Source organism: Psammomys obesus, unplaced genomic scaffold, assembly GCF_907164565.1.
Source record: "Psammomys obesus unplaced genomic scaffold, mPsaObe1.curated_primary_1811, whole genome shotgun sequence".
NCBI classification, from domain to species: domain Eukaryota; kingdom Metazoa; phylum Chordata; class Mammalia; order Rodentia; family Muridae; genus Psammomys; species Psammomys obesus.
In genome coordinates this window covers 13,698,244-13,713,528 of record NW_026585580.1, presented here as the reverse complement: position 1 = coordinate 13,713,528, position 15,285 = coordinate 13,698,244, and the positions used below count along the sequence as shown (strand labels likewise).

Sequence of the window (15,285 nt, the reverse complement as noted above, 5' to 3'; positions counted from 1 at the left end):
CTTATTTGTCCCAGTGTCCTGCTAGCTTTGCCCTTCCATTTACACTTTTTCTTGAGACACTTCAGGAAGGCAGAAGACCTTAGAGTCATGGAAGCATCACAGTGTTTGTATGCCATGTCCATGCTTTCCAAACGGGACATTCTCTTCATCACCCTACTTAGGCCTCTGAGCTCAAAGAGCTTGAAGGACATCTTGATGCCTCTAGCTGCAGCAAGTGGGCGCGTGCAAGTTTTTACGCGAACGTGCTTTTGGGGTTAAGTGTGTAGGTCTGCTTCCTCGGCCCGCGGTGGCTCTATTTTACTGTGTTAACTTTCCCGGGCGGCTGAGCCGTTTACACGCAGCAGCGGTGTGTGCCTGCTGTCTAGTCTTCTACCTCTGGACGTATTTTATTCTGTCAGTCTGACAGTGTGCAGATGATGGCTCACTTGGTCTTTCATGTTTGTCGGGATGTGCTTATGGTCTGGGATGCGGTCCACTCTGCCCTTTGTTCTGGGAACACTTAAGGAATGCTTACTCTGATGCTATTCTGTCAGGGTGGAGTTGAAATCACCACTACAAGCTCTCCAGTTCTGCCAGTTTTTACTTACATGCTTTGCATTTCTGTAATTGGGTACAAATGCATTTGGGATTCCTTTGTCTTTTTCCTGGGTTGACCTAGTTATCATCACGTAATTATTGTCCCTGTTAGCTGAAGTCTGACTTACTTTCTCTCAGCCCCCACCCATTTCCTTGGGACAGAGCCCAGGGTCTGTACACCCTGAGGCGCACTCAATTCCTTGGCTTTCTTTTGATTCGTGTTTGTGTATTTTTTCCGTTCTCTGTTTAAACTTACCTATGTGATTATATGAGACATGAATGCAGTGGACTGACTGCATTTAGCATGTGATTTTCCCTGTGACGATCTTTGAATTGGTGGCTTAGACTGTTTCCATTACATATAATTATAGATATGTCAGGGCTTCAGTCTGCCCTTTTATTCCTGTTTTCTGTTGTTTGTTTTCCTTTCTCCTGCCATTGTGGGTTACTTGAAACCTTTTTTTTTTTTTTTTTTTTTTTTTTTTGTAGAGTGCAGTTTTGATTGGCCTATAGTATCTTTGGTTGTGTCTCCTTACACAGAGATTTTGATATGTGCTCTGAGGTGTTACATGACCTAACTTGCTTTATGGTACTCAGAGTGCAGCCAGGGCTTGCTGCATGCTGAACATTCATGCTCATACCATAGCCCTGGGCCTTACCACATCCTCTTAGAGCCACCCTGGGCCTTTCCTCCCACTTCTGATACAGTTGTCCACACTTTTGGAACCTCTCCACACTTTCTGGAGCTTCAAGTCTTGCCAGGGCTCTGAGTTTTTACTTAAAGGTGATGGGGGTGGAGTCTTTGTGGTTATCCTTCTTTTACCCTTTCCTTTGCTCTTTCTTACTGATGCTTCAGGATTTCTTCTGTTATTGTCCCTCTTCTGTCCAAAGAACTTCATTTAGCTGTGCCTTTAGAGGTCAACCAGCAACAAATTCTTTAACTCTCCTTTGTCTGGGAATGTTTGTTGCTAGACCAACGTGAAAATTCTAAAAATATGTTTATACCAAAAGCAGAATACAGGTAGCCAAAGTGATAATCATCTAGCTGTGTCAGACAGTCATGCATACAAGCCCAAACTCTCTTTAGTTACTTTTGAAAGGCTGGCACAAGTGACTCCATTTTTTTTTTGTTTGTTTGTTTGTTTGCTTGTTTGTCATTAGTTTTTGAGATAGGTCTCTCTGTGTTGCCCTCTGGCTTTGTGTACCATCATGCCAATTATGACTCCATTTTTATTTATCTGTTCTGTGTCATCTTGATGTTGGTATCTGTTAGCTACCTTCTTGCTCATGCTGAGAATTCTTCTTCCTCAGCTTAGCTCCTGGTAGGCTTTTTGAGTGGTTTTGAGTGAAACTTATGAAACCCTAGGTCTTGTTTACATGTTGTGTTTCCTTAGTCTTTGATTCTGACCCTGAAGGTTAAAGGAGATCTCTTCAGCTGCCTGGGCTGGGTGGAGGTCCAGTACCTCTGCTCGACTTTGCTGGACATCCAGATGGGTGGGGTCTCCTCTTTTACTCCTGGTGCAGGTGGGGTTTTGCCTGCCTACGAGGACTCTGCAGATGCCGGCCTGGAATAGGAAGGTTGTCTTGGTAGTTGTCCTCACAGAGCCCCTGTAACACCATGAGGAGTTACATGGCCTTGTTGCTTTTGGCATCAGCAGATACCCTCTTTGTCCTGCCTTCCCTGACACCGCTCTACCTGGAGTAGTGACGTGCTTGCTGCAGCCAGTTCCCGGGTGCAAATCCAGGCTGACCACAGGCCCCAGCTGGAGCCCTTGTTTATGTCTATAAAGTGTTCATTAGAATAGATGGTTTGCTCTTCATCTTGCCTTGTTTAACAACGACTGCAAATAACTGGATATTAAGGAGACAGTCATCTCAAGAATAAGCAGCATGTAGACAGTCAAGTTCTCTGAAATTACCAAAAATAGATGCATGATGAATCTGTTTAAGGAGTTAAAATTAGATATGATATAAAAGATAGGCATAGTAGCACATACCTATACTCCCAGCACTCAGGAGGCTAAGTAAGGCAGGAGCATACAAGTTCACAGCCATAGCAAGACACTGTTAGGAAACTCACACAAGATCTGGGGGTGTAACTCAATGGTAGAGACTTGCCTGGCATGCACAGAGCTTTAAATTCAATTCCCCAAAGCCCTTTCCCCGAAAAGTTACAACCGAGCCTTAAACATGTCAGGCTTAGCCAGGAGGCCATCCTGCTTTTGTTTAACAGGCAGAGCAATGCCAGCTCTGTGGTAGGTAGAATTCTACCAGAGGTGCTGCTGATGGTTCTCTGGAGCTTCACCCACAGTCCCCGCTGAACAGTTGATCTCATTACTGCTTTACTCAGAAGTGTCACTTCTGATGGTTACGATAGGACTCGCCGCAGAACACACACATTCATGACGGAAACAAGCAATAAAGGCTGGCCGCGTATCTCAGCTGATAGTGTTTGCCTAGCATGCAGGAAGCTCTGGGTGTGATCTCTAGCACCAAATGAAACCAGGCACGGCACTGTACATCAGTTAGCCCAGCACTCTGGAGCTGGAGGCAGAAGGATGGACGTTCAAGCTCATCTTTGGCTACGTAATTTAACAAGACACGACTGACTTTTTTTTTTTTTTTTTAATTTTCATTTTGCTGTGTAGTGTTCTAGTCATAATTTCAACCCACAGGTACAGACGGCATTCAGACAGGAACATCGTGGGCTTCAAGACCTGTGAGCTCTTGGTAAAATTACCAAACAACTCCATCATTTTTCAGTAAGTTCCTGAAGTGAGATCATTACCCCAGACCCAGTCTGAGTTTATTTTCATTTTTATTGAGTTAGGGTCTTGCTATTGTAGCCCAGGCTGGCCTTACACAGAGATGTGGTTGGAAGCAAAGTAGAGGAAATAGTTCATCTTGAAGCAGGGTCCAGTGCTTTAATTGGAACATTCTCAAATCTCTCAATAGTATTTCCTCAGAAATTGTGGACAAGATTTTAAGTTCATGGGGAAATCTGCTCTGTAAGATTGAAGAGCAATGTCTGTTTGGTCAGTTGATTGGTTGGTGGATGTTTTTGAGACATAGTTTCTCTGTGTAGCCTTGGCTTTCCCTGAAGTTGCTCTGTAGCCCAGAACTCAGAGCTCCCCCTGCCCCTGCCTCCGGCCCCCACTGCCAGGCTGTTAGTTTTTCATTGGGAATCTGTCCATAGGCAAAAAGTAATTGTGATTTGCTTGGCAGCAGAGTACGAAAGAAGGCATTTTAGAGTGGATAGTGACGCATCTACAGGCTGCCAGCAGAACACTCCAAGAGGGAGAATTAGGCACTTGAGTGAATGTCCTGGGCAAATAATAAAGAATTAAAAATCTTCCTGAAGTCTTTATTGGATTCAAGTGCAGAGGGCTCTGCTTTAAATAGGGAGTTGGTGTACATTCTGTATTTTTATGTAATAATTTTTTTTTGTTAAATGTATCTTGATTGTGTGAACTCATGAAAGATTGAACACATCATTTTCCTGGTCCTTTGACAGTGCAGTTCTATTTGCAAGATAGTGCAATCATTTAATGACCCATGAAGAGGCTAGCTCTTGAATCCAGTATATACTACAGTATAACTATTATTATACCACTTTTTGGCCATTTTTCTTAGCTGTGGTTAATAGCTATAAGCATAGAGCTCATGTAGGATTCTCCCTGCATGGCTTCTTGATGATACAGACTCAAGTATTTCCCGCTGTACACCTGGCTCCTCTCGTTACATCTCTTAACCTTGATCTGGTGCATGGTGACAACAACCTCCAATACCCTTGCCGGAACATGGAGCCTAGTCCTGACCAGCCCGAAAATGATCAAATGATGAAGGTGAGAAATGAAGGAGGGTCAGCATGCACTGTCAGAGAGGACATAAAGGCCTACGAAGTTGACCAAGGTAGCCTATCTGTTGCCCCCAGAGTTCCTGCAGCACATGGAAGGTGGAGGCAGGACAATTCCCCTTGCACCAGCTAGCCAGAGGCGGCAGGGAACAACAGCAAAGATACCACTGCCTCACACAAGATGAAAGGCAAAGACTGACGTGTGAGATTGTACTCTGATCCCCACTCGTGTGCCTACGCTCACACGTGTACACATACACACATTAATGATACCGGTGGCCTACAAATCTCAAGTCTCGTTTTTCTGCTCTAAGAAGCAGGAAAACCGTGGATCTTGTCCTACAGTGGAAAGAAAGATTTCCGAAATAAAAGAAATGCTTGCTTTGTCTCTATGTGTGTGCAGACCTGGGGAGGAATGGGGCCGTGGCCTGTTTTTGCAGGCAGAGTCTCCGGTGGGTTCTTGACCTCTCTCCCCATAGCCGGGTGGGAAGCTGGCTGAGTCAGTGGTGGAAAGAGTTACTCTTTTTGGGTCACCATTCTTCTGAGCCTCTCTGGCTCTTGCACATGCCAGGGTCCTCTGGGAACTGCCCAGAGTGGCAGGGTCCTCACTGCTGTTTCTGATGCTCGCCAGTGGACACTTGTACTATAATACTTTGCGTGAGTACAGAGCCCCTGTTTTGGGTGGGGACAGTTGTAATTGGGAGCTGGAGGTGAGCACAAAGCACGGTTGCCCCGAGGAAGCCAGTAGTCGGGCGGGGTGCAGATGTAGGTCTGCGGCGGCGGCATGGCGGAGGAACATGAGGCGCCGTGAGATGGGAGCCAGGGCTCCTGGACGAAGATGCTTCGGGTGAGGGTGAACGGAGCGGGCAAGAAGGGGAGAAAATGGTTTTCACATAGATGGGACAGCATGTGTTCCCAGAGCTGAGGGAGGGGTGGAGCTGCCAGAAGCTTGGGGCGGGGATAGGGGCGTGGGGATGCATCGCAACACTCCAGATCTTAGCACAGGCAGGAGTTGCAGAGCACAGATATTACGGGGATTGGAGACCCAGAAGCCTTAGGAAGAAGTTTCCAAACTGAGACCGTGGAGTCTTAATTTGGGGAGCACGCAGAGTTGTGGGCCCCATTTAAGCAGGGTGAGCTGATCTTAATCTATCGCCTACTGATTATACCCATCTTAAAAGTGCCGTTGTTCTACAAATGACACAGGAAGCTCCGCTTCTACTCCATCCCACCTGTCTCTCCCACCTAGCTGCTGCTGCAAGACCATTCTCCCTCCTGTTCTTCCTCCTTTGCTTCCCTATCTCGTCTCCCTCCCTACTAATCCATTTGTTTGCTGGTTGGGATGGGAATGCAAGCTATCGCACACGTACAGCGGTCAGAAGACAACTTCCAGTAGTTCTGTTTCTGGTCTTCTACCACGTGAATCCTGGGGATCAAACTCAATTCATGAGGCTTGGAAGCAAGTTCGTCAACCTGCTGAGCCATCTCCCCAGACCTCTTTTAAACAGCTTTTCCCTAGAGGTTCCCTGATTGCTACCCAGGCATCAAACATGGGCTCCCGGGCAAGCAATATCCAACCCAGGCTTTTCCTCTTGGGCGCCCAGCGCAAGCGCTGCTTCCCTAGTCTTTGTTTCTGTGGGAGGGAAACCACCAGAGCCAAGTTGAGATGTGGCAGTGAGGTCAGGGACTTGCCTCAGACAGCCCATTATCAAGCCCCAGACAGAGATGGTACATATGTGGCAGGTGAACCTCCACTCCCCTTCCTAGGGCCTTGGCAGACATTACTAATCAATTACATCACTTTCCCAATGGGTCAATCCAGAGCTGCAGACAACCACAAAAGTTGACTTGCCATTCTTGACCCAGACACTATCCAAAAGCCAGAGTGGCTCTGACTCAGAAGGCAGGCTAAAGGGTAGCGGTCAGGACGCATGCAGGGCTTTCAAAATCGGTCAGGTAAAGGACAGGACAAGGCATGGCCAAGCTGGCAAGGGAAGGAAGTGGTGACTCACATTCATCAGAACTTCAGTTTACAGAGGGCTTTCTCTAAAATACCCTGACTCTTGAGGTTAACTGACTCACTTCCATACTACAGATAAGGAGACATCGAAGTCCCAGAGAACGGGGGGTGCACCCGTGTCACCCAGCGTTCTGGTCCACGTGGCACACACTTTGTCTCTGAGCCTCAGCACAAGTAGCTCAAGACTCAGGGTCACCTCCTCTAAGGAGTCACCCAGAGCCGAGACTCCTGAGAGGGGTGGCGGGCAGAGCCGTGACTACCTCACACGCAGTGGTGCCCCATCTGGTGGTGTAATTTCACAGGGGACTGAAAATTTGTTGCTGGGACAGAGCTGGAGGGCCAGCTCGTTGGGGCATGTCTTTGGAGGTTACGCTTGGTTTGAGTGCTCTCTCTCTCTCTCTTTCTCTCTCCCCCCCCATCTCCCTCTCCCCTCCCTCCTGTCTACCTTAAGACAAAGAACTTCCAATGCCACCTGGTTCTGCAACGCAGTGGCCATGGGGTAAATAAAGCTTCTGAAAATGTGAACAACAACAAAATCTCTGCCTCAAGTTATTCTGAAGGCTATTCGGTTATGGTAATGAGAAAAGCAACTAATATAGGGCACACGTTGGGCCCCTCCACCCTGGCCTGGTATTCAGCTCTCCTTCACGCTCTGAGCCACTCAGGAGCGTGCTCTTGCCTGGATTGGCCTTCATTTCTATTGCTTGCCAGGAAAGGCTGTGGGAAAGTGTAGGTCGGAATCTGTTTGGCTTCTAGTTTCTTGGTTCTTCCTCTCCAACCCAGGGCTCAAGCATGAAGCCAAGAAGCCCAGTGGTGGGAAAGAGCCTCAGGAAACATAAAGGTGAGAGGTAGTTCCTCTTTGAAGACACTGAAAGCCTCTTTCTTGCTCTCCTTGTAGTATGCCCTTCCTTCCTGGAAAGCCCCACAGTCAGGGCCAGGCCGATGGCGGCTTCTAGGAGTAGTGGCTCTGGTACAATGTGCAGGGTGTTCAGGAAGTCATCTGCCTTTTAGCAGTCTCTAGATTCCATTCTGCATCATGGTCAGGGTCAGAGAGTGCCCAGGTAGCCACCACCACCGTCATCACACACACCACACACACACACACACACACACACACACACACACACACACACACGAGCAGACATGTCCCATCTTGGGAGCCTGTGCTCCCATCAGCCCACCTCACTGGCCCTGCCAGAGGAGCAGATGCCCTGCACTCCTGCCAGGAAGCCCTTTGAAGAGTTGAACAGCAACATTCTGCTATTCATTAGCTAAGAACAGCAGCTGCCACCTAGTGTCTGAGCAGTGTCAAGACTCCCGCCTGGGTGGTGGGAACCGGGGTGGCTGGCTAGCACTGGCTCCCTAAGGGCTGGACAGGAGGAGCTGAAGGACTATAGTGGGTTCCCTCCGTCCTATGTGTGAAAGTCATTCTATTTTGCCAGAAATGCTGACTATTCAGGAAAAACTCATGTTTTAAATGTTAATATTTATTTATTTGTTTGTTTATTAACGCCTAAGGGCTACTGATGTAGCTCATTGGGAGGGGCACTTGCCTGACAAACCCAAGGCTCTGGGTTCTCTCCAGCACATTGGAAAACAAGCAAACACACCTAAACATGTCGGGAAGTCTCTCCTATTGATTTAAATCCCTTTACAGTCACGAGTGTGTCTCTCTCTGGCCTTCTCTAATGTCTGTTCTGCCAGCCTGAGGCTCTGGCCAGCATCTTCGTGTGGGAACTAACCTTTGCGTGCTGCCTCGTGTACTGTTTTTGCTGAGGCCCCACCTCCTTCCTTCCTGTGCACCTCATCCTGGCTGCTGTGCCCCCCCCCCCCAGATGCCCGCTGCCCTTATATTTAGTTTCAAAGTTCCCCATGCCTGAGCTCCTTCCACAGCTCCTTGCTCCTTCATCCGGCAACCAGTAACTGCTGATGTCAGCCAAGCCTCTCATTGTCCCAGTCCAGCTCAAGGGCCCACAGCTCGCCAGGACCTAAAGTCTGGAGGTCTTACCCCCATTCCCAGGTCCCACCCCCACTTCACTCACTGGTCCTCTTGGTGTCCTCTCCTACAGCCACCTCAGTGCCTCCTGGAGTGGGCCTTAGCTGTCCCTTGCCTTAAGACCACGTCCAGCTGGCCTCCTAGGTGTGGGGATACTCCACTAAGCTCAAGTGGAAACCCGAGCTTTTCGAATGCCTTAGCTGTGCCCTCGGACAGCTCGCTCTACTGTGAGATCACTCGTTAGTGCCCCTCTCCAAGCCCAGCCCCACACTCTGCTAACGGAATAAACAGCAACACTGGTCAGAAGATATCCATGGCACCCCCAGACCTGGGTCCAGATGCAGTCTCTTCCATCTCCAACGATACGCTCCCTGATCTACTCCAGAGCACCCAACCCGCCATCTGCCAGAGGCTGGGGCTGGGGTGCAGTCAGTGGTCAGTGCTTGCTGACCATGCACAGTGCCCTGTATCTATCCCCAGCACCATAAAGCAAAGAAGCCTGGGAGCCAGGACACCCTTCCACCTTTTATTTCACATAAAAGCCCAACTGCCCCCTGGACTAGAAGGCTCCAAATGCAGCCTGAGTCACCTCTGGCTTCCTCTGTTCTAACCCCACCTGCCCCTGGTTCTTGGACCCCAGTCTTTTGCCAGTGCCTCAGGGACTTTCTGCTGTGCTTCTCCCATCGCCTCCTCTAGCCATTCACAAAGAACAGTGCCGGCCATTCTGTTTAAAACCATGGTGGGGACCAGGTGGTGACGCTTCTAATCCTAGAACTCGGGAGGCAGAGGCAGGGGCATCTCTGTGAGCTCAAGACCAGCCTGCTCTACAGACTGAGGTCCAGGACGGCCAGGGCTACACAGAGAAACCCTGTCTTGTAAAAACAAACAAACAACCGTGGTGGTTCACCTGCCCCCTGTGGGAGATAGACATTTGATGCACTCCAATGGCACTCAAGACAGTCACAGGGCAACATGTGCCTGCGAACTCATCACACTTAAGCACTTACCAGGGAGATAAGTTGGGACCATGGGCAGGGATGTGGTTAGCACAAATTCCAGGGTGGCCTCTGCCCCCCCCCCCCCCCCCGCCATTAGCAGCTCAAAAATCACGTATGATTTGGAAGCAGACCCTGCACACAGACTCTGCCAGCTCTGCTGGTCCATGGGTCCTCTGGGGCAGGGACAGGAATGAACATGGGAAGATGTATGCAGCACGCCTCCCCCACAGTCAGCCGCCAGCGTTTGCAGTCTCCTCCGAGCTCGTTCTCATCCACAGTAGGCGGGAGAGCAGTGTGAGGCTAGTACGTGGGCGCCGATTCCAAGGTTTTCCAGGAAGCCTGGCTTCCATTCATTTCTTGTGTCACTGCTTAAGCAGAAGTAGCAGATCCAGCCCAGGAATCCATCCACCCTGCTACCCCCGACAGGATGTGCGCTCTCCAGATGTGCCTCCAGAGGGCCTGACTCCTGCAGCCTGGGCCACACCACCCTTGAGCAGGCTGAGAGGAGCGTGACTTTGGAGATGAAGGGGATCCCTCCACACACAAAGCCAGCCTCCACCTACCCTGGGATCTGGCCTCCCAGCCTGCAGCACAGCACCCGAGGCTTTTGCTGGCCTAGAGTCCCTCCTCGCTGGGCTGGACGGGGTAGCGCATGGGTGCAGTGGGGCAGCCAGCTCAGGGCTGTTCCTTACTCAGGCTGGCGTCGTGGTGTCTCCAGAAGGAAGGGGCAGAGCTGAAAGATGCCTGAGTGCGTCAATGGGGCTGCCCACCCTCTGGCTACCTGGTCCTGGGGGGCACCTGTGCTTCAACTCCCCTCCACAGGCAACCGCCTTCCCTGGTTACCCTCTTCCCAGAGCCAGGCATGCTCACTTCCCATCCCTGGCCTTGGCCATCCCCCTTGTGAACTAAGGGGGCCATAAAAGCTTGCCCTCCTACCCATGGCCTGCAGGAACACAGTGAGTTCCCCTGGTGCAGGCCAGTAATCATCTGCTGAGCTGCTTCACTGGCCTCCATCCTGGCCTCTCTGGGTCATGGTGGCACTGCCTTTCCAGGGACAGTTGTGGAGCTGTAATGACAGTCTCCTGGGGACTGGCAGAGCAAGCCATCTCTACGGGAGGAGGGTGCCATGCCATGGGTTTCTGTGTGGCCCCTGGAGCAACCACAGTTGAAACTTACTGTGACTTCTCAGCAGATTTGCAGGCAGAGATGGATCCCTCTGCTGCTCACCCCAAATCCAATGTGTTGAGCAGGAAAATGGGTGTGGCAGGTCCCTGGCAGCATGAGGCAGCAGGGCTCACTAGCCTGCCCACTACCAGGACAGACAGATTGGCTTCGGCTTTGTGTTAAGAGCCCCCAAGGCCACCTCTCCACAGGTACAGAGGTTCACACCTGTAGTTCTAGCTACTGAGAAGGCCACAGCAGGATTTTAGGCCAGGACTCTGACACGAACCCGAGCAACATAGCAAGAACCTCTCAGAGCAAGCAACGTCCTTCTTGGGCTGAAAGGTGCAAGTCGTGCGTGTGCCCTGAGGCTGGGCCTGTTGCTTGGCTCAGAGGGTTGGAATCCCATAGCCCTTTCCTTGTGTCTCACAAGTCACTAGTGTGCTCTAGGCTTTGCACCACGACAGCCTCAGGCAGGTGCCCTGGGGCTGGAGTGAAAGAAAGCATGGCTGCTTATCCATGCAGAAGAGGCTGCGTTTGGCCCTGAGCCAGGCCTCTCCAGTGAGGTGGCAGCATCCAGACCAGAACTGCGCCATTTCATCTTCGCTCCCACACTGGTGACCACATGCACAAGCTCGCACCTCTCTTTGCCAAAGTCCAATGCTGCATACCTCAGAGCCGAGGGCAATCACACCAGTGTCTTTTTATTGGACCTTTCACAGCCACCCTGGATGCCTTGAGCTGCCATCTAGCTCCTCGGCCTTTCAGTCTTCTTGGCCTCTGTGGAGAGAATACCAACTCGGGTATTTTCATGATCTTACCACAACTTGGTCCCTGGGCTTTGGGCTCAGGCTGCTTCACTCAGCCAAGGCCCCTGCCTCCCCGGGTCTGTGCCAGGGAGGCTAACTGGCCTGGGAATCCTAGGCAGTCTGCTCTAGCCTGAGTTCCCTGGCAGCAGTGCCCATTTGAGGCCCCACCAAATCCTCCACTGCACAGCAGAACAGGCTCGAAGCTACAGCTTGGTGTTGAGGTGGAAGAAATGGGGTGCCGCATAGGTGGTGACAGGTGGCACGTGCCAGGCGGATGAAGCTGGACCCAGTCTGTTGTGGAGGACAGTGTCATAGGATGTGGAAGGGAAGTGCATCAGGCTGGTAGCCATGGGTGAGGAGGGGCCTGTTGTAGCCAGGAGATGGGCTGGGAATGCTGGGATGACCAGGGGGCTGAATGGGAGTGTAGCCTGGCCCTTCAGAGGGTCTGGGCTGCTGGTGAAGTTCAGGGGACACCTCAGCATGGTACCCCTGTAGGCCTCTGGATGAGTGGGCCCCAGGGCTGGGTCCAGTAGGCAGGAGACAGCCAAGCCAGGTGCTGCAGGCTTGACCCCGCATCCCTTGGCGTCCACCTCCTTCAGGTATGGAGACACTGCCCTTAGTTTTTTGCCACCAAGAGCAAATGCCTCTTCTTCCAAGCTGCGCTTATTACCAAGGCCTGGGTTACTGGGAATGGGGGGTGGGGCTCCAGGGCTTTCAGCGGGAACCTTGGCCATGGGGGATACCCAGCAGGCCTTGGGCTTGGGGTAGAAACTTCTCTTCCTGAGGCTGCCTTTATGGAATGCAGAGGGGCGGTTGGCACCCCCGCCCCACACCAGCTGGGGCTCTTTGGTTGAAGGTCCTTCCTCTTTACCAGGTGCTCCCAGCGGCACCCTGTCTTTAAGGTTGGAGAAGAAGTCTCTGGGGTGCTGGCTGACAGGCTTCAGCACCTCGGTGGGGTACGCATGAAAACGGCCTGAGAAAGTAGGGGCTGCAGGGCAGGGGCCAACCTGTGCCTCCACCCTGGCACCGCCACCGGGGGCCTGCAATCCTTCCTGGGGGGTTAGCTGGTGTTCAGAATTCTCAGCAGGGGGCCCTCTTAGGTTCTGGGGGCTTTCTTGAAGGTCCTTGTCGGGGCTTCTTGCTCCGTGGCGACAGCCCTCTTCTTGGCACTGCAAGGCCTCTACCTTGCTGACCTGAGCCAGGAGCTTCTTTTTGGCCAGTGGTGACATGATGCCATGCACCCCTTTGCAGTAAAAGTTGGACAAGAGCCGCTTGTAGGCCTCAGGGCAGCCACTAGGACCTGGGAATGGAAGAGAGGGCCCAGATGCCGGGCCCAGCTGTTCTGTGCTATCCCTTGAGGGTCCCTGGCTGGGAAGCTGTGTCTGGCCAGTGGCGTCTGATTTGGTCTTTCCTGGCATGGTCTGGAATAAGAAAAAGCCTTGTGTTAGGGTCGGGTACAAGACCATGCATCTACCCTGAAGGCCTGGAGGCAGTGGGTCCTCAGAGATCACCCAGCAGCACCACTCAGCCCTTGCAAGGTCCAAAGTTTCCCAGTGTAGCCTGTCCTGAGCAGATGGAGCCTAGAACCCCACAATCCCAGGGTCCTGCGCACAGGTGTCAGCCACTCTTCTGAGAACCCAAAGTTTTACCAGCTCCTGCTCTAGCTGCAGGTTCCTGATATTCCAAGCAGGAGTTAGCAGCCATGGCCAGAGCAGCAAGGAAACTATCAAAGTAGCCTCACTACTCGGCGCCTACCTGGTCCACTTGCCTCTCCTCTGAGTCCTTGGCCTTCTTCGGCTTCTCAGTGGTCCCATCATCCCCCCTCAGCTCCTTGGCCATCTTGTACTGCTTCCTGGGCTTGGCGGGGGGCAGCGGTTTGTCATCCTCCCCCTTCAGGTGCCGCACATATGGGAGGACCAGCCTGGAGGGGGGCGGGGGAGCGAGTGTGTCCAGCAGGAGCCACACAGCGGCTCCTCACAGCAGCCTCTGCTGGGGTCCTCTAAGCCCCCGTGCTGCTTCCTGCCAGTGCACACAGCCCTTCCTCAGGCACACGGACTGCCCCCTTCTCTGGACAGCAGTAGCACATCTGTCTATAGGCTGTCTTCGCACTCCGCCCCAGCACACCTGGGGTGTGCTGTAAGGGGACTCTGTAAGGGGAGGGCCTAAGCATGCTGCCCCCTACCTCTCGTAATGGCGGCGTGTGCATGTGGCGGCGCTGGTGCTGCCTGGGCTGCCCCCAAGCTCGTCATACACGTTCTTCCAGAGGCGGCGGCCTGTCACCTGTGAGACCCCAGACAAGATGGGCTAATGGGGACCCTCTCAGCTCCAGGTTCCCCCTGCAGGGAGGGGATGAGAGCTGACTTTGGGGGTTCCTTCTGCAGCCCTGGGCACGAGGCTGGAGAATGCTGCTGGCACCCACCAGCTCCTCCGTCCCAGGAACTACTACCTGACTGCTAGGCACAGCAGGTTTTGGAGCAGCAGAGGGCAGGGCAGAGGTAGGGATGCAAAATCCCTCCTCCCACAGCATGCAGGCTGGATCTGAGTATTCTGATTTTCCCAGCATCTGCAGGCAAGAACAGCCTGCTGACCACCCTGGTCCCTAGCTCCTGCTAGGGTATGGCTGAAGCTTGAGCTCAGCAAGGGACTAGAGAATCCTTCCTTACCAGCTCATAGGCCCCCAGCTTCTCCACTGCCTTGTAGATCTTCCACAGGTTAACTGAAGGCAAGAGGCAAGACAGACCATCAGGCTCTGCAACCCCATGCTACCAGACCGGGCAAGCTGGCCTGATGGCCGCAGGGATGGAACCCCACTCCACCCCTTGCTTTCGGGGAGGCAGCTTCCTCGGGCAATCCCTGTGGGGTGGCGGCATCCAGGGTCACCAGGAGCAGAGGTGCCTTTCCTGCTGTCCTGCCTGGGGAGATCCCCTGCCCCCCCCCCATACCTACCGCCCCTGCATCCCTCCCCACCCCCTCGAGGGACGCACTCTGCTTGAAGCCAAGATGGGGCACCCTCTCGATAGGCGTGTGTCGCTCCTTCATGAACTTGTAGAGGCTGACCAGGAAGGCCTGTTCCTCCTCCCGCTCCCCGCCTGCCTCAGGGGAGTCCTGGAGAGAGAGCAGGAGGCACGAATGGGCCCCACTGATGGGAAGCTGGACAATGCTGACCAATGCTGTACAAAGGAATAAGTGCCTAGGTCCTAGCCACGTGCTACCAGGAACACCTAGCCTCCTGTTCTAGGTCACAGAGGCATAGGTCAAGGGCTGGAATCCAGAGTTCCAACTCCTGACAGCCTAGAAGTGGCCACAGGGGTGGCCCTCAGTCCTCCAGGGAAGGACCACTTTTCTATCTTGCTTTGATCTGTTTTATCCATTTCAGTTCCTAGGAGGCAAGCTCAGTGTCCCTAAACAGTTTGGTAAAAGCTAAATGCATACAGGGTGGTAGTGGGGAACGTTTAATCCTAGCACTCGGGAGGCAGAGGAAGGCAGATTTCTGAGTCTGGTGTCTATAGAGTGAGTTTTCCGTCAGCCAGGGCTACACAGAGAAACCATGTCTCGAAAAACAAGAACAAAACAAAAGCCAAAAAAGCTAAACACACAAAGGCACTCAGTGCTTCTTGGTACCCAGAGGCTTGTAGCCTGCAGCTTCCCGTTTTCAGCTTGATAGACAGGTGGGAATATCTTTTAATACCTCGGACTCCTGTTTGTCAGCTTCGTGACCAGAGTCCAGGTGGTTAGGTCTGCAGAGAGATCTGCTACAAATCTGGGTGACAGCCTGCCTTGCCTAGTACCCAGATCCTGCACCCTCCGGTGCGGGCCCCGGGCGGCTCTGCAGCAGGAGCCAGACACCTGCTTCCCTCTCAGCACTCAGA

General features: G+C 52.4%; 1 protein-coding gene across 3 annotated transcripts in view; it reads right to left on the bottom strand.

Moving 5' to 3' along the window:
- Positions 1-7,959: 7,959 nt before the first annotated feature.
- The window catches only part of Arid5a (AT-rich interaction domain 5A), a 15,078-nt gene continuing 7,752 nt past the window's right edge, over positions 7,960-15,285 (bottom strand). For 2 of the 3 annotated variants that reach the window (XM_055606721.1, XM_055606726.1), the window contains exons 3-7: positions 14,401-14,521; positions 14,080-14,132; positions 13,599-13,696; positions 13,172-13,337; positions 7,960-12,837 (exon numbers count right to left, since the gene is read on the bottom strand). In XM_055606721.1, the coding sequence (XP_055462696.1) occupies positions 11,620-12,837; positions 13,172-13,337; positions 13,599-13,696; positions 14,080-14,132; positions 14,401-14,521 (1,656 nt within the window). In that variant the 3' untranslated portion in view covers positions 7,960-11,619. The remainder of the gene's footprint in view (positions 12,838-13,171; positions 13,338-13,598; positions 13,697-14,079; positions 14,133-14,400; positions 14,522-15,285) is intronic. The other variant, XM_055606730.1, reaches the window with a different exon arrangement.